General features: G+C 44.7%; 2 protein-coding genes across 47 annotated transcripts in view; one reads left to right on the top strand and one right to left on the bottom strand.

Annotated features, from left to right (window-relative positions):
* Nucleotides 1-17,462, bottom strand: part of LOC119159557 (alpha-2-macroglobulin-like protein 1) — a 164,455-nt gene that overhangs the window by 5,867 nt on the left and 141,126 nt on the right. For 2 of the 45 annotated variants that reach the window (XM_075891541.1, XM_075891554.1), the window contains 13 exons: nucleotides 16,313-16,360; nucleotides 15,113-15,142; nucleotides 14,510-14,545; nucleotides 12,864-12,999; nucleotides 12,172-12,400; nucleotides 11,173-11,409; nucleotides 10,381-10,432; nucleotides 8,964-9,047; nucleotides 8,188-8,364; nucleotides 7,178-7,416; nucleotides 4,088-4,319; nucleotides 3,359-3,546; nucleotides 217-429 (listed from right to left, as the gene is read on the bottom strand). In XM_075891541.1, coding sequence (XP_075747656.1) covers nucleotides 217-429; nucleotides 3,359-3,546; nucleotides 4,088-4,319; nucleotides 7,178-7,416; nucleotides 8,188-8,364; nucleotides 8,964-9,047; nucleotides 10,381-10,432; nucleotides 11,173-11,409; nucleotides 12,172-12,400; nucleotides 12,864-12,999; nucleotides 14,510-14,545; nucleotides 15,113-15,142; nucleotides 16,313-16,360 — 1,901 coding nt within the window. Of the gene's footprint in view, nucleotides 1-216; nucleotides 430-3,358; nucleotides 3,547-4,087; nucleotides 4,320-7,177; nucleotides 7,417-8,187; nucleotides 8,365-8,963; nucleotides 9,048-10,380; nucleotides 10,433-11,172; nucleotides 11,410-12,171; nucleotides 12,401-12,863; nucleotides 13,087-14,509; nucleotides 14,546-14,740; nucleotides 14,780-15,094; nucleotides 15,146-16,312; nucleotides 16,361-17,462 lie in introns of all 45 variants that reach the window. The other 43 variants (XM_075891537.1, XM_075891551.1, XM_075891542.1 and 40 more) reach the window with 25 other exon arrangements.
* Nucleotides 1-17,462, top strand: part of LOC119166605 (uncharacterized) — a 171,620-nt gene that overhangs the window by 16,325 nt on the left and 137,833 nt on the right. The gene's annotated exons all lie outside the window — the stretch shown is intronic.

Below are 17,462 nucleotides of genomic sequence, written 5' to 3'. Positions count from 1 at the left end.
TGTTCTTTTAATATTTGGCAAGCCAGAAACTTCACAGAAATCAAAATACTAATGTTTACAGCCAAGTGTCACGACACGTGAATAAAAGGATTGAGTTTGTGAAGAAACTACGTTCTTTCAGTTTTAGTACGTATTTTAATTTGCCCTAGAAAAGCCTACGTAGCGTTAAATGCTGATTGTCTTGAAGTAGTTTACACAGAAGATAATTCGACTCACCGACACCAAAACACACCCGGGACCTGATGCTTCCGAGGTGAGCTTGTTGGGCAAGTTAACGACCTTCTTCTCTTGTACGACCAGCTTAGTGTCCTCCTTCAGGTTGTAAGTCTCGCTAACCTCGTTGCCGTCAACTTTAACTGTGATGTCCACGGGATCCTTGCTGACAAATGTGGCGAACGCTGAAAGAGCTTGAAGGCCAAGAACTGTGTCCTAAAATGTTGAAAACATTTGCATGCTTTAGCACTGCTTGAATTCAAATGTTTCATATGCATAAAATGGGCAACGAGCCAGCGGTATCACATGTATTCAAGCACGCACGTAGCACCACTATCATGCATGATGATGAGACCCTGTTCAAAGCTTCTAGATCTAGATTATGAATAAAGCTCAATTGTATATGGAGACACCAACGTGTGCGGCATGAAACAGGCTCCCATGGTATCATGTTCTAAACACGACTCCCATTCGTAACACCACCGGTATGTAGAACGACCTCTACAAAATACAATAAAGTAGTGTATTTCATTTACCAATACACATGTTCAATGTTCGTATAAACTAGACACCTTTAGCTGGGCGTACTTCACAAGCCTACGTACACAGCACGGGTTCGAGAGAGAGGTGCACATGCGTAGTACGTAACATATACATCCCATTGATGCGTGCGCACGCCCTAAAAGAAAAAAAAAATTACCCGACGCACCCAAACGTAACGATACGTAGCGCTAGCTATGTGACACTCTTGCGAGATCTCGAATGAAAGAGCAGCCAGACTGCGAGATGGCACATAACGTAAAAACGTGGATCTAATGATTCGGTTTGACTTGGATGCCAGTGGCAGTTATCACGGCCGCTACCACAAGCTGACGCTTAGAAGCACTCGAATGCTGTTTCATTTCTCATAGGATACGGCTAGTTGAACGAAACGCATGCCGGTGTAGTCGTTACTATAAACTGGACGTGCTGTTTAGTGCTTCGCTTGCAGCGTACGCAACGTATCGTGCTGCGAACGTACACTTGTTGCGTGCGCGCAACTAAAAGCCTACCTAAAGGTCCGTACGTACGTGGATATTTGTACAGCATGACCATTCAGCATGTATCTGGCGTCATATGGTAAAATGTTGAATACTTTGATCAAATCATGCTTCCGTATTAACGTAGACGGGGCGCGATTTGAACAGAAAACACATAGAACACGACGCACAGATGCGCTGAGTATTAGTGTGATATTCGTTTCCGTTTAAATTAAAATAATGTATAGCAGACAGCGCCAGCCCTCAAAGAGCGAATAAATCTTTATGATGCGACAGCGCCAGAGCCTATCATATCATGAACTATATTTGCGAAGTTTACGCGAAGCCAAATCATATTAGAATGCAGGGCCTAGAATGCATCGAATGAATTGTTCGCAGATTTGTTTGTAGAAATGCGGAAAAATGAGGCGCCGCACTGCTGTATTTGAGGCAATACTATAGCTGAAATGGCGTGCTGCATGATCGTTGATAGTCGCTCTCAGTACCGCGGCACTCTCTCTGATTGAACGCCAAACGGCAAGGCTCCATAATCTCGCGAAATATCACAATGAAAACAAAAGCATATCTTTTGAACGAGCTCTGGCCTTTGCGGGAAGGACCACAGGCACCTGCATCCCGCACACTTCAATGTAGCCAAATGTATAAAGCTCGTAGTAATGTGGAATGCAGATGTTCTTCGCCAGGCCGCAGGTACTGTCTCAACTATCTTTAAAACTGAGGTCGCCAGCCGTGTTTTCGCAGCTGACACATGTGGGCAGAACTGTTCTTACCGTGTCTTCCACGAGCTCTATGCAAAGTGTTTACGTTGAATTGCACCAAATATATTCTTTACCTTCGCCCGTTTTAAAGAACGAAGTGGGCTAAATTAAAACACAGTAGTATTCTCAGCATCGATGAAATAAACCTACCTTCTTAAAAGAAGCGCTAGAAATAGTCTACTAGAGATCTTTCGCAAGATGACTATACTGAAAAATTATTAGGCACCCTTCGTTGTTTACGCAGCATAGTGGATTAATAGTTATCGTGGGGAAGATTGAATAATGCGACGTTTCTGGACAAACACTGCACCGCTTATACTGAAGATTTTTCGCTAGAGCTCCCATTTATTAAGTTATTTAAACAATCTCTATTTTCTTAATTACTACTTTTAGAGATTGTAAAATATATCATGACGCGTAGCATATGCCTCAGAAGAATAGTGGGCGAATACTAATTCCGTAGCACATAAGATTGTTTTTTTTTACTTGGCGCTGGTTTGCTGAAAGGCATTGCGTATTCGCACAGATACTGTCATCATCATCATAACTACACCTACTTCTGGGCAAAGGTCTCTCCCGTGTTGCCAATATCAACCTGCTCGTATGCTTTCTGCTGTCCCGTTACACGTACAAACTTCTTAATCTCATGTGCCCACCTAATTGTCTGCCTCCCTTACACGCATCTGACTTCTCTTTGAATCCAGTGAGTTACTATTAGTAACCAGCAGCCATTGTGCCTACGCGCTACGAGCCCAGCCCATGTTCAATTTTTCTTTTTAATTTCTACCATAATAATCTTATCTGCAGTTTATTTCCTTGACTTTATATAGCTTGAAACTGTTCACTTGGCATTTTATAGCAGACTGTGTATAGCTTCATAAAGCAAGTGCAGTTCTAGCTATCGGGGATACCACTACGAACCTTCGTGCTTTCACGTTTTCTGTAGTTTTACGTAAAACGAAAGACATTAGGGAGTTTTCGAATGGAGGCCCCAAAAGTTTAGGGCCCCAAATAATTAGCGTCAAGGCCACTGCGCATGCGTAAAATCCCAACCGCGTTTGTGTTCTGCGTTGGAGACGCTATTTATCGAAATTAGTGGGAGCCTCCAAGCCTGCTACTCAAACAAACGTGATGGCACCAGCTGAAGTGACGTGACCAAGAATTGGGTGAGTATCCAAAGCGCTGCAGACCCTATTCAAAAACTCTTCGCTCCTGCTTGACCCAAAGCATGCAAACGCAAAGGGCTTTGCGGCCCCAAACTTTTGTGCCCCCTATTTCAAAACTCCCTATTGATGGCATGTGCCCACAAGGGACGTTTAAGTACTGGATACGAAAGGTCGATCATACCTGTGTAGACGGGAAGCCTCCGCGGCTGTTTCTCTTGGTTGCCATCCAGCGGACAATTGGCTGCGCCTTGTTAAGGTTCTCCTGTGGGTTCAGCTTGAGGTAGGCCAGCACCGCGTAGGCTGCAGTCTCAACGTCGGCCGACGCTGAAGGTCCCTTCTTGCCGGCATTGCTCCAGTACGTAAGGCCACCTGCATGACGGAACACGCCCCTCATTTTATGCCACGGCAATAAGCACCCACCACATAACCACGCAGCTATATATACACAACACTAATGTAAACACTTCGCTATTGCGTAAATTTTTTGAGGGAGCTGTGCCTTGAGTATAAAATGCTCGTAGCGTTAAGGATTATGAAAATCTAAAAAAAATCACATAAAAAGACTGGAATGTACTTTTACACATTTACTCGATGTCATGAATGCAATGCGCGGGATCATTAAACCCGGTCTATTGTTTTAGTCAAAAGAACATTTGTAAGAGTACTTGTACGATGTTCCACGCATTATTCTTTGTCATAACAGATAATTTCGTCAGGGTAAAACGTAGCGATGTATATATAACAAAAGGCACAAAATGTTGATTCTAATTATTGTTGTTGATTTTTACCTAATCGAACACCATACTTTGGCTGGAAACGAAAGCAAAAAAAATAAAGACAGACCTGACGAAACATTCGCCTTCTTTGTCGTTTGTTGACCCCAAACAAAATCCGTGTCACGGAGACTCACCCTTGTGAACTGCAATAGATTCGAGCTTTTCAAGGTAATCCTTGGCGGACTCGTGTCCTGCCAGTGCAGCGGCGTAGGCAGACAGAGCCAAGTTGTGCGCACTCGGATCCCGTTGGGCGCTGATGCAGCGCAGCGCAGACTCTACGACCTGAGCGTCAGCGAGGCCGCCTTCCAATAGGGATGTCAGCACGTATGCCGTCAGTGCACCCGGAGCAGTAGAGTTAACCTTGCCCTGTACCATAAGCGGGAAAAGTGTCAGAGTGAAAAGCAAAAAAAGCAGCTCTTATGAAGATAACACGACACGTGATAGCAAAAAGTATGTTCAACCAGCTATGTCGAGTTCACACCCTGCTGAATAACGAGAGTTTCGACTAGTTTTAACGAAATTCGCACGTTTTTTTTTCCTTTTCTGTTCCCACATGTTTGTCTGCTTCTTATGTTTACTCGTAAAAAAACAACTTAACAGGTGTCCTGAAAAGTAATCTCAAATCAAACTTATGGAAGATTCTATTCTGTGGCACTGAGTGTACTGCTCAGTGAAAAAAAAATTCGTCTATGTAAATGAGGAGCATCATTGAGTCTCGCTGCACATCGCATTAGTTGAGTGTGCAGGAGTGCACAATGTCCCCCATAAATGAGGGTGAAGGTTTATTGTAGCTCTCGCCCCTTCCCCATTTCCCCTTGTCCCACTAAGTCAATGTATGCGCCAGATTCAGCACCCCCAAATTTTTGGGTGACTAAGAGGGACAGCTACCCCCCCCCCTTGTACCCGCGCACCGTACACACGAGTATGGTTGAATGTTGCACTCAAACATCATTGAGAAATCATTGAATAACGTTAACCATGTGCGGACGAACGTGTCTTCAGCCGAATGAAGGCGGTTCTGGAGAGTTTATTGAAAAGTATCTATGCGTTTTGTTTGTAGTTGAATATTTTGCTTGAAAAAAAAATAGGTCATTCGAAGCTCTCCTTACTATGTGAGTGACATTTATTTTAAAATATATTTGAAATATTTCAATATTAGTAAAATTCGTGATGTTTTCGCTTCTTTTGGGCTTATTTTGTGGTGAGTATTCGCTTGTTTGCCCGTTAGCATCTGGAAAAACTGGAGGTGAACAAAAAAGTCAGTTTCGCCGCAAGGGCGAACCAATGGATGCGATAGCAATAAGTTGAAATGTAACGCTGAAAACTGCTAGCACATCTAAACTTGCAGAGTGCTGCTCACGCAGAAATGACACACGAACAGAACGCACACAGGACGAGAGCTAGCCAACGACGTTAACAGTACGACGCTTAACGCGCTCTTTAAACAAAAACGGCGCAAAAAACGTCATCACAGATACAGATATGAGCGCGAACTAACGAGTGTCCCAGTTTTACTTCGTTGTTTGAAAAACGCGCTCTTTTCGCAAACGGGGCCTGCTCAGAGAGCGAAGTGCCCTTTGTGGCCCAGGCAACTAACGCAATCGCTCCGGTGAAAGGCCAAGGCACACGATTCTCCCCACGAAAGGATAAGCGCGCACACAAGCCCTTAACCCCTCGCCTCCCCTATCCACGGGGCAAAGTACGCGTGGGAGATAAGCGCGCGTTGGCGCATCGCATCGCGACGAGCTGGGTGCGGAGCAGGGGTGGCTTTTTTAGATGCGGAAGCATCTTATACTCGCGCCTTGTAGTGCGCCGTCTGCGCCGTCCGCGCCGTCCGCACCGCTTCTCGAACATTCGACAGCTGACGCGCGCGCATGCGCCGTCGCGCCGTCGCCCACCATCTGTGCCGCGCGCGCTTCTCCTTCGAGAACATTCGACAGCTGACAGCGCATGCGCCATCGCGCCGTCGCCATCTGTGCCGCGCGCGCGCTTCTCCTTCGAGAACATTCAACAGCTGACAGTGCATGCGCCGTCGCGTTGTATATATACTCAAGGTCGGCGCTCGCTCGCTCAGTTGCCGCTCGTCCGTTGGTTTGTACGGCGCGTCGACGTGCAAGGTCGCGGTGAAATGAATGCCAACGAATCCACAAACACAATGATCGACGTCCCTTCGACCAGCGCCGCCCTTTCACATACGTGTGTACGTGTTCACTCATTTAACACCCCCTCCTACAACCACGTTAACCAATTTAGCCATCGACCCAAGTAAGTCGCAATTTAGCACCCCATTTCACAGCCACGTTAACCAATTTAGCCATCGACCCAAGTAAGTCGCACTTTAACACTCCGTTAACCAATTATATGCTCCGCATCCTCCTCAGTGTTCCCCCGAGGGAAGCTGCGGGCAATTTTTTTTTCTTCGATTTTCCTCCGTATAGATAGGTACACCGTTAATATAGTTGCTATTGCAATAAAAGTGCCTTAGCCATAGCGGTGATGACATCTGCAGCGAGGCTTACATGGCGCTTCGCTATAGCCCAACGCTTTAGCTGAGCGATTCTGTCGATGGAAGGCAACACGCTGAAACAAATCTAGCCCGACCGTCGCTTAACGATTCAGTCTGAGATTGGCATTCTTCACAGTCGATGCTTTCAGCACCCCCAATCTCAAAGGCATCCATGTTGTATTAACAAGTTGCTACCTTCTCGTTTCAAGTTCCCCAGCGCTTATACTGCTAGAATTTCACTCGTCCTCCTTTCAGTCGACTCCACTTGGTGCTTGATTATTCCCCCTACGGAAGCTGCTGATTTCAACCACTGTCTAAAAGCAGCTAACCAGTGAAAACCGAAAATAAAAATCAGCAAGGGATACAGAGTGGATAGAACAAAGCTAAAGCAGATAGTAACAGTCGCTTACTCGGCAGGCTTGGCTGTGGTTGGTAAGGAGGTAGAGCTGTAGTTTGTAGTTCAGGGTAAGACCGACTTTGTTTAGCATAAGCGAGCGCCGAAAATGAGCTGTTTGGTTAAGTCATGTTTGCGAACGAGAAAATGTGGTGTAGGCAAGACCAGGCATTGTTTGTGTATATTTTCGACAGAAAAGCAACGCTCATACGAAAACGTCACCGCTCAAAACAGGAATTACCTCAAAAGCCTAAATTAGTCTACAAGCACAGCACATTTTCATTGCACACAAACAATGTTAGAGCTTATGTTAATGTTTCTTACCTTCAGACCGGAACTGAGAACAGTGTCGACGTTTTGGAAGCAGCCGTTGGTCTTCTGCTTGGTTATGATCCACTTAATGCTCTCGTTGAGGTTACCGGCGTCAATGGGAATATACTTCTCGGCCTGCTTGAATGACTTCACCACGAACGCCGTGAGGAACATGCTGCCTGATGAGTCGCTATTTCCGAAGGCGCTGTACGAGCCGTCGTAATGCTTGTATTTCTGCTGGCGCTGGTAACCTGTAAAAAGCGAATACTCGTTCACTCTGCATGAGTAAGTGGTGTGAAGTGCACTTCACATTCGGATGATGTACACAGCATCATCATTGTGAAGCAGAGAGGAAAACAACAATAGAATTGTTGTATTGAAATAGTATGAGCTGTATTACCTTTCTCACCGTATAGATTGAGGCATTACCTAATTGGGCCAAACCTCCTCATATTTGAACACAGCAAGCACAGGACCGAGTTAACTAGCAGAACATGGGAGATGCCTTTGTCCTGCAGTGCACGTAGTCAGGCTGATGATGATGATGATGGTGGTGTGATGATGATGATGATACGTGAACACACACCTACAAACGCATGCGCGAACATACATAAAGTATGGCTAAACACTTCCAACCCTCCCGAAAAAAAAATTCTGGTTACGCCCTTGTGTGGCTACGAATTTCACGAGTCTCATGGCCCATAGGTAATGTCAAATTTATTTCCGGGCTCTCTAGCGAGAGAGGATGAAACACGGACCTCCACTGAGCCAGGTATTAGCACGTCTGTCTACTTAGTTGCACTAAGAATAGCAAATTTTCTTTTGTGAAGAAAGAGAAAAGAAATTTCAATGATGAGCTGGAGATGTTTATCTTGCTTTTCACCTGGCATGCTACTCCAGGAACTTGGTAATTAATATGATATATAGAGTGATACGCATACAACACATGTGCGTAGTTTTACGTTAAAATTAGCACCGGTTACTTAATAACAGCATAAAGAAGGTTAAACTATTGCTATTACCTGTTTTGAGGTTGTTCACTGCTTTCCTTTCGATTTCTTCTTGGTTCTTTCCCGTCGCCTTCAGATAGTCGAGCACGTAAACGTTGGGCGTGAACTTGACCATGTTCTGCTCTCCACATCCTGTAGGCACTTGCACTAGTGAGCCGAGGTTCTTGATTGCGGGGCCCATAATATCTCCTGCGAGTACGAAAAGGAAGTAGAAAGTATTGAACGATTCATCGGCGAAGATGCTGCGTTTTCGTTTATATGTATAGCATTTCTCCCTTTAAGAGAACTGCAACTAAAAACAATAGAAAGTTTGTGCGTTCGAAAACATTGCGAATGGTGTTGTAAATGGTGAAGGGTCTGTAAACGTTGCCTAGTACGTTCCAGTCAGCACGCTCACGATGTATGAACGGTGCAATACACGTTGTAGCAAGTGAGGCAGGTCACTGGCGGAAATTTCACACGCCAATAACAGCATCATCAATTTATAAATAACGCAGCTTTTGCGCTGTGGTAATATCAGCCATTAACAATGCATACTATGCTTTAGTCGATTTCAATCCCGAAATGCAAATGATAGCTGCACGTATTCCTTTTTTTTTTCGTTCCACTGGAACTTTAGTGGCGTTTAAAGTGTCATATTTGATGAAAAACTTTTAGGCTCGGGTAGTGTTTCTTTTACAAGAATTTATTTTTTATCATTTCTTTTTAATTAAGGATTTGTGAAGATTTACTTTTTGTAAAGATTCACAACAGCGTACAAACGCATGGCATCTACATTATGATCTTACCTGTTACGGAAACGTAAGCACGGGCGGATCCCTCCACCAAGTCTTCAGGAAGGACCAAGTCAAACTCGTTCTTCGCTGCGTCTTCTGGAATGACCAAGTCAAATTCTTCCTTGAAATATTCATTTACGGCATCTGAACAAGAAGGGACCGCAATTTCGGCAAGGCTCGTGCGTCGTAGGGCCATCACTTCATTTGTACACGCGCCCTTTTGGATTGAGGACGCAGGTGGTTTTACAATAGTTTCTAAACATGCCACATTTGTTTATTAGTCAGTGAGCGCATGATTCATAAATGTCAAGCCGAACGATGCAATGTACTTACACAAGGTAACCTGTTCTCTTTCCCCTACTTTACGTCGATGCAGATTTGTTAAACAAGCAAGCAAGCAGCCCCGCCGCGGTGGTCTTGTGGCTACGGTACTCGGCTGCTGACCCGCAGGTCGCGGGATCGAATACCAGCTTCGGCGGCTGCATTTCTGATGGAGGCGGAAATATTGTAGGCCCATGTGCTTTGATTTGGGCGCACGTTAAAGAAGCCCAGGTGATCGAAATTTCCGGAGCCCTCCACTACGGCGTCTTTCATATTCATATGGTGAATTTGGGACGTTAAACCCCACATATCCATCTACCCAAGCACGCAAGCTTGCAAGCAAGCAAACATACATACAAAAACACAGCCTTAATTTTCGTGGCGTAATGTCTGCCAGTTTCAGATAATATCATGTATTATATTTCACATCTACTGCTTAATTTTCAATGCGTATATGGCTTAAAACGAATACAATCCTCCTGCGTCAGTGTGGCTGCGACATCTGATGGCCCAAAGCTATTATAATGGGTGGTTGGATATCAATAAATCCGTGGCCCAAGAGGCAAGGAAACCAACAAATAAGATTTCTGTGTGCCGCAGATGTGAGGATGAGCACGCTGCCTTGGCTTCACTGGCGTAGTAAAGGAAGGGAGGCATGGGTCGTTCACCCTCACAATACTTTTTTTTTAATTTTGCTTGTGCATACATACACTTAGACATAGAATCACATGCACAAACGAGCATAAAGCATGGGTGAACACCCCTCAAAGAGTGTCCAGCCATGCTTCAGTCCATGTTAAGCCAGAGTGATCTTTCAGGGGAAATCTAGCAGTTGTCTTGTGTGCAACTTTGTCGGTCTTTATTTTGTTCCACTATATTACGCATGAAGTAATTTGTTTAACGCACCGCACTGCAAACCGAGGCGCCACACGTTCAAATCCTCAGTCGGGTGCTTCGCAAGTTCTTTCTTTTGAATTATTTTGATTTGGGCTTTTATGTAAATATACACACATGTATATACTCAGGACATGACGTTGATGGTGGCAGCGAAAATCTGCTGAGAGAGTTCACGTAATTCTTTACCACAATTAAGTGAACAAAGTCTTACCTTTAGGGCATACGAACACACTCTGAGTTTCTTCCTTTTCAAAACCTTCAGCCTGCACAAGAAAAATAAGTGTATTTTGACTATAATGAATATTACTTATAACATAAAGAACAAACATGACAATTACATGGTCTTAAAGCTTGAGAGGAAAACATTTCTAGCCACATTCTTCATTCTCACGATTTTTTAAAAACTATGTGCATATGTAAAAAACGATGTACATGCACGATACACATCATTTGATAGCATTACTGAACAGGTATTACCATCTTTGGCTGTTATGCTGTTATGCTGGGCAAAAATAAGTGATAACTTAGTTTCATTTATTGAAGCAATGAAAATAAAGTAACAGAGAGTCGACAAAGAGCTATGTTTTCAGAACACAACTACCACGCGTATAATTCGTCTTGGTGATGGTTTCGCTGTTTTCATAACTATTACACTGATAGTATGAGCTTGCAATGTACTAGCAGGTAGAGCTACAACTGATACGAGAGTATTTATAGACTTTCTGAGGAGCATATTGGACTAGAGATGAGACTGAGAATACCGTTGCGTTCCGTGTTTATCGTACCACTTCCTCTTCTGGTTCTCATCAACATATCAATGTCTTCCCCTTTTCCTTTTCTCCTGCACAGAGTAGCAGGCCAGAGCGCACAAACACACAGGCCGACCACTCGGCCTCCTCCTAACCAATCCGCTCACGCTCTCTCTGCTCGCTTCATCTATTTAGAACTTGCTCTTTTAACCAGTGACAGCCCGTACCCAGTACATGAATGTACTGACTCTTACCTCAATGATAAGTGGCCTAGTGACTGCATCTTTGGCCACCACCTTCTCCATAAGCTGCTCTCCACAGGCCGTGTCACTCTGCGATCCGGCCGCTGACACAGTCAGGTTCACCTCTCCGATGGTGTGCGGCCTGATTTGGAACTTGTGCACCTGACTTTTGCTGCCGCATACGCAAAGCGTTGTTTCCGACTCTCCCTCGATGTGGTAGTCCGCGGACTCTGCCAACTTCAGGTCGACCTGTACCACAGAGACGAAAGAAGCAGCGACTGAGAATACAGAGTACCTGTAGGTATGCCATCTCAGCATTCATAAGCGGGGTTGTTTTTCGTAGGCGTATCTCGTTACAGCGAATGTTGATTTCTACGGGGTAGGTGTAGTAGTAAAATGTGCACACTAAGCTTAAATAAAAGTCCGGTGCTAGGGGCAATTCTATAATGCCGGATCAAAATACTATAGAGTAGCTTTTCTCGTGTCGAATATGTATAGTTGCGTTTGCTGCACAACTCTATAACTTCGAAAGTTCTTCAAGGTGATTCGCCAGTAAATATTTCTCGTTCCAGTACATGCTTCCGTTGGCAGTGACTTAAAGGTGGCGTCAGGCAAAAGAGAGTGGAAACAAAACGGAATAGTAGTACCCCATAGAACCCCTGATATAGGTGTATTTTGACTGTACCGAACGATTGGATACAAATGGTGTTCTTTCGTTCCTGTGATATGATTATTGAATCAAAAACTTTCTTTAATAGGTTAAAAACGTTTATTGGACTTGATCATTTCTATGAAGCTGCTATGGGATTGCAATTTAGGTACTGTAAGCCTTCCTTAAGTCGCTTTATGAATTACAATGGATGCACTCAAGTTTTGTGCGCTGGTAATTCGGGGTGGAGTGAGCGGAGTATATTAGCTAGTGTTTTTTATAACCAGACAAATAATGACTTTGGAATTTTACAGCTATAGAGTAGGCTCTGGGAGGGAAATGCGTGGTGGCTGCGCACTCACCGGCAGGCACTTTTCGAGATAGTTGAAGACGGACACTTTGACAGGCACAAGCTCTCCGCGCACCACCGAATAAGGCAGGTTGAACGATGCGAAGAAAGGCTGGAATGCCTTGATCTTAGCCGGGTCCGAGACGCCGATGCCGTCCTCCGCGTTTATGCACACGGTGCTTCCCACCCACTCGGTGATGGTGTGCGGAATCTTCTCCTTGAAGCTCAACTCACCATGCTCGCTAAAAAAACAAACAAAAAAACATAGGACGCATTTTTTGAAACAGCGGGAGAGGGCGAGAAGGTGTGGAGGCCTGTATTCAGAAGAATGAAACTAGAGCACACGCTATCGTATGTAGAACACTGAACAGGGCAGTTCAAAAAGAAACGAACAAAGAAGAGGGATACGGGATGGGCGTAAACTCACAATTTCACTTCTTAATGCCAATGAAACCATCACGAAAGAGTCATGGCCATTTCATGATCCTCTTGGAACGTGAAATAGTAGGCAAGTCTACTGGACACACGTCTACTAGGCGTGTGTCCACGTTGGCGTGCGGAAGTAAAGTTGGGATCTTCCTCTGTCCTCAGTACAACTCTTTTTTGCCCGTGTCCTTTGGCACTGCCCTGCTGCGTTATAGGATGTACCAAATGGCCCAAACGGAAATGACACTTTGTTGCTTGTAAATAAAACAAGAGACTCACTCGAGTTCCTTGAGATCCCAGAGCCAGGTCTCGGGGAAGTAGGTGCGCACCTCGACGGCCGACTTGGCTGGTATGTTGAAGGACGGAGCGCTCTGTGCCACCGAGTCCAGTGCGACGGGAACTCCAGCCAAGCCACCTACAACGCGATTGGAAAAGGCGGCGGCGCCGGGTGGAGGTGGCAGCCCAGGACGTGCCGCAAATGCGAGCGGCCTAGGACTGGGTACTACGCAACGGGCAACGAGTGCACGCAGCCACCATTTTGACCAAGGACAGATAGAGATAGGAAACAGAAGAAACGGAAGGGGTAGAAAACAAAAAACAAAAAAAAGAGCCCAGTCAGCACAGCCAGCAATTGGCCGCGCGACGCTCAGACAAGCACTCGGGGAGGTGCTTGTTCTGTTTGTATAAAATGCAGGCCCAGCATAACTCTCAGTCACCTAGGCACAATTACTTTTGACGCAGAGCGGGACCTTAAAAGTATGGTGCTGAAAGGCGCCTTACTGTTGGGAAGAGTGAATACGAATAGTCAACGACTTATTTGTTATGATTTACGCATGCAGTTGCCTTTAAGCAGTTAAATTGTTGATTCAACACGTGCATGTGCAGCTCATGGTTTTCATGAACCTTGAAGACTTATATGTAGTACTAGCAACTTATTTGCCATAAATTCAGTACCTTTCACATGATCTTATTTGATGATTTGTTTGTGTGTTCGTTTGCTTATTAGTTCAATCGCTCGTTCGTCTGTTTTTGTGGCGCTCTCGTAGCATGTTCATTACAAAGCCTTTATGTGCGTGCGAGGCACATGAAGGCTACCTAATGTTCATGTTCATTTAGGAGAATTCCTGAGTAAGAATTAGGGGACTTGCTATATATTCTGATAGGAGAGTTGTCAGTCACTAGTTTAGAGAGACGTATGAATACGGCATCACAGGGACGCTTAGCCTACTGAGAAGTCACAAGAGTCGACGTCACCCAATATCATTAACATAATTGTAAATAGAAGTTACTTGAAGTGAGTTAATGTCAGCATTGGCTTGTTCATGTAGGTATTTAATCTTTGCCTCGTGTTGACCCCTTTACCTTCAATGGTTTCGTAGTTCCTGAACGATATATTTGTTCCTTTCATTTGTGGAATGTTTGCTTTCACTTCAGACGCACTCATCTTTGTTAATATCAGTCAAACAGAGCTGATAGATTCTGCTGAAAACTGCGGAGGCAAGATCTTTTGCAAAATTAATTACTTTCATACCCACACTATACGCATCACGCATAAGGCATCTCCCCGAATAAGCCTGAGCGTCACGCAGCACTCAAACAGACTCGTGTATCCACTCTTTAACTCTTGCGTGTTAGCTGCGGGAGCCGGGGACCCGAGGAGGCAGCCACCCGAGGACAGTGGGGAAAAGATCAGCAAAGATGGCGCGACGAATGTATGCGTCGCCGCTGCCTACACAGCCGCCCGCCCTTGAGTGCAGCACCAACTGCGCGTGCGCAGCGAGAGACGCCGGCACACCGCCCTCGACACGCTTACCGAAAACCCGTCATACCGCTTGTTAGGCAAGACCAGCAGTGCAAACAGCAGGCAAGCCCACACAGTGCGTGGGCCATAACGTATGGTATAGTATGTGCGTGTGTTCATTCACCTTTCTGCGTAGCCCTGAATGGGACGGCTGTCGGCACTAGATGTCGTTGCCACGTGCGAAGGGAAAAGCAAGAAAGAAAAGACAAGAGCTAATGTCGGTGTTAAGTTTTCGTCCCTGGGTCAGCTTTCAAAGTTTACAGACGGTAATGCAGGTGTTTGACTAGCACAGAACAAAAAAAAAAAAAAACACCACCACCATTCTCTACCTGTGTATTAAATTCAAATATTTCACCTGAGGTCGTTAGATGCAGGGTAGGGCTTGTCGTCGTTTCTTGAAAAAGAAAGAGGAAGTGTGAACGTTTGGCTAATTTTAAGCAACCCTAGTTTTTGCGCAAACTAATGGTTAATTACTACCTAATTAGGCTTATCATAATTGCACCCGTGTGCAGACGTACGTACACATTTCTCTTTCTTTTCTATTAGGGCACTCGGAAATCTTTTCATGATTTCATTGTTCGCAATGTTTGAAATTGAGTGTTCTGCACTATGTGGTATGCGTGTTAAGCGAAGCCTTTTGCTGCCGCTCTTACGTAAGCTAAGCAAAGCTCAGCAGCTGCTAGTTTTCATTTTTTTTTTCAGCGTTTACCAAACAGTTTTTTGTCACCTCTCTGGCGGCCTCCGCCACTCCGCAGGGCTGCTGATGTACATTGGAGAGGGAAAAGAAAGTTGAAAACTGTGTTGTTTACTGAAACTCTTTACGACTGGTTTTTGCATATTATAAATGATAAATTTGCACGTTAATGGTAGTTGATTAGGGTAAAAATGAACTGCCTTTCACGTACTTTCTTTGAGCGCCGTGCGTTGGATTTATCCAAAGGTATATACAACTGACAGACCAACTGGACTTCTTCGTTCAACATATTGAAAGTAACCTTGCAGACACCAGCAGGAACAGAGAAGTGCACAGCAGACAAACGTTGCACTGACCTTCAACAAATTGTTTATTCCGCATGTGTACAGTTGTACACAATAAACACTTGACACACAAATTACCCAACCCACAGATTCGTCTCAAGTCGCTCTTGCTTACCTTTTTATCAAGAAAGGTTACTTTTTAAAATAAGGCTGTTGAGAGTGACGGCATGTGATATGATAGTTGCCTCAAAGATTTCTCTAGTTATAAAGGGTCAGAGTTGTAGTGTCTTGACAAGAGCCCGCTCGCAAATGTGTTTTCAATGTTTTTTTTTGCAAGCGTTTGGTTTATATAGCTGTGCTTGAGCGAAAAAAACGTTGAGTTGAAAGTCAGTGCCACGTTTTTCTCTACATGGTCCCGTTACCATTTTATAGATAAAACAATATATTAGGCTGAGCTATCAATTCTTCGCATGTTCGGCCTCCAGCGTTAGGGGAGTTCCGATTACTGAAAGCGAAAGGTCAATGCTAAAGCTTGGAAATAAGTGTGAAATGCTTAGCTGCACGTGACGGCGTAGGTCGTCGAACTCAACGACGGTTTTCCGCGGTTACATATATTGTGAACTCGTTCACACTGCAGCTGTCTGAGCAACAAGCTTTGAAATGTTCCAAGTTGTGATCGAGAAAACGTTAAAACGTGAAACCTTCTTACTTTGTTTATCCGGCAATAATCAAGCAATGTACCGTCACACACGATCTCTGTAAGCACCGCTTTTCATGTATTCCAACTTGTGAAAATACAAAATAAAATTATTCTACATGGCACAGAGAGTAGTTTTAACGCTCTGCCAGAATATAAGGTTCAACTCTATCAGTGTGAAGTTTTACACATCTGCAACGTTTTGATGCAGATGTTCAGGTGTAAGGTCATTGACCTGTCTTCAGTCCTCACCTGCTATTTCTAGCTGGTCGTCGTCGTACTCCTCCGCATCCTTGACACCTACAGAAAAGTGGCTACGATTCACAGTTTTGCTACAATTATAGAGCGATAGCTCTAAAGCCGCTAACCTCATTCATCAATCAGCAGTTCCCACCATTTTCGATTCAAGCAATAGCTTGTATGTAGTTGTAGCTTCTACATGCGATGCGCATCAGCAACCGCCGGTGATTCTCCCAATTGCTTCATGTCGCGTACACGCTATTTTAGCAGATTCCTGTAGTAGGTTGCCGCGATGACTTGCCTAAAGAGAATAATGGTATCTGATCGAATAAGAACCCATATGGTCTTCGACCACGTCTCTGCTGAAATTTTATTACTTTGTGCATGTGTTTCGGGGGCGTATACCTGCTCTCAAAGCATTTCAAGCATACTTTTTTAATACCCACCTCAAGCCAAGTCAAGTGCAAACCTAAGCATTTCATACTTAAATGGCACGGCATGCCTATAATTTCTTGAACATTCCGAAAGAAAGAAATGCCCTGCAGGGTTTCTGCATCAATTGACACTGAAGCGTTAATATGCTCATGACTAACGACAGAGTTACACGCGTGTTAGTGTGGTCAGGAATGACGTGAATACTACCGCCATCAAAAAGACCGAATCAGAAGACCTTATTTAGATGCTGCTATGGAGCGGATGAGAAGACATTAAAAATGATTTTAAGCTTGCCAGGTTTGTGTGATTCGCTGCACATTCTTTTCAACGGAAAAAAAAAGCACGCAGCGCTCACACAACAGGGCACGCACAAGCGTTCGTTCAGCCTGAGCGTTGTCGTGCTTCGCATCGTTGAAGAGCTCGTGAAGCAACCAGGAGATAAAGCAGTTGTGCGACAAAGAATGGCAGCAGAGAAGACGTTGACAGGGACAGACAAAAGAACAGAAAGGAGCCAGGGAAGCATATGGGCTTGAGGTGGATTACCTGCTCGAAACATCAAGAATTCCGTGAGGAAACAGAGAGTGGCGGGATTCCGACCAAATCTTTAGTTATGTGGGGCAGCCCTACCACTGGCAGGCACCCAGAAGTTTTAATTGATTGATATGTGGGGTTTAACGTCCCAAAACCACCATGTGATTATGAGAGACGCCGTAGTGGAGGGCTCCGG

Source organism: Rhipicephalus microplus, chromosome 1 (genome assembly GCF_043290135.1).
Source record: "Rhipicephalus microplus isolate Deutch F79 chromosome 1, USDA_Rmic, whole genome shotgun sequence".
Taxonomy (NCBI): Eukaryota; Metazoa; Arthropoda; class Arachnida; order Ixodida; family Ixodidae; genus Rhipicephalus; species Rhipicephalus microplus.
Note: the sequence above shows the minus strand (reverse complement) of the source record. Positions and strands in the feature narration are given on the sequence as shown.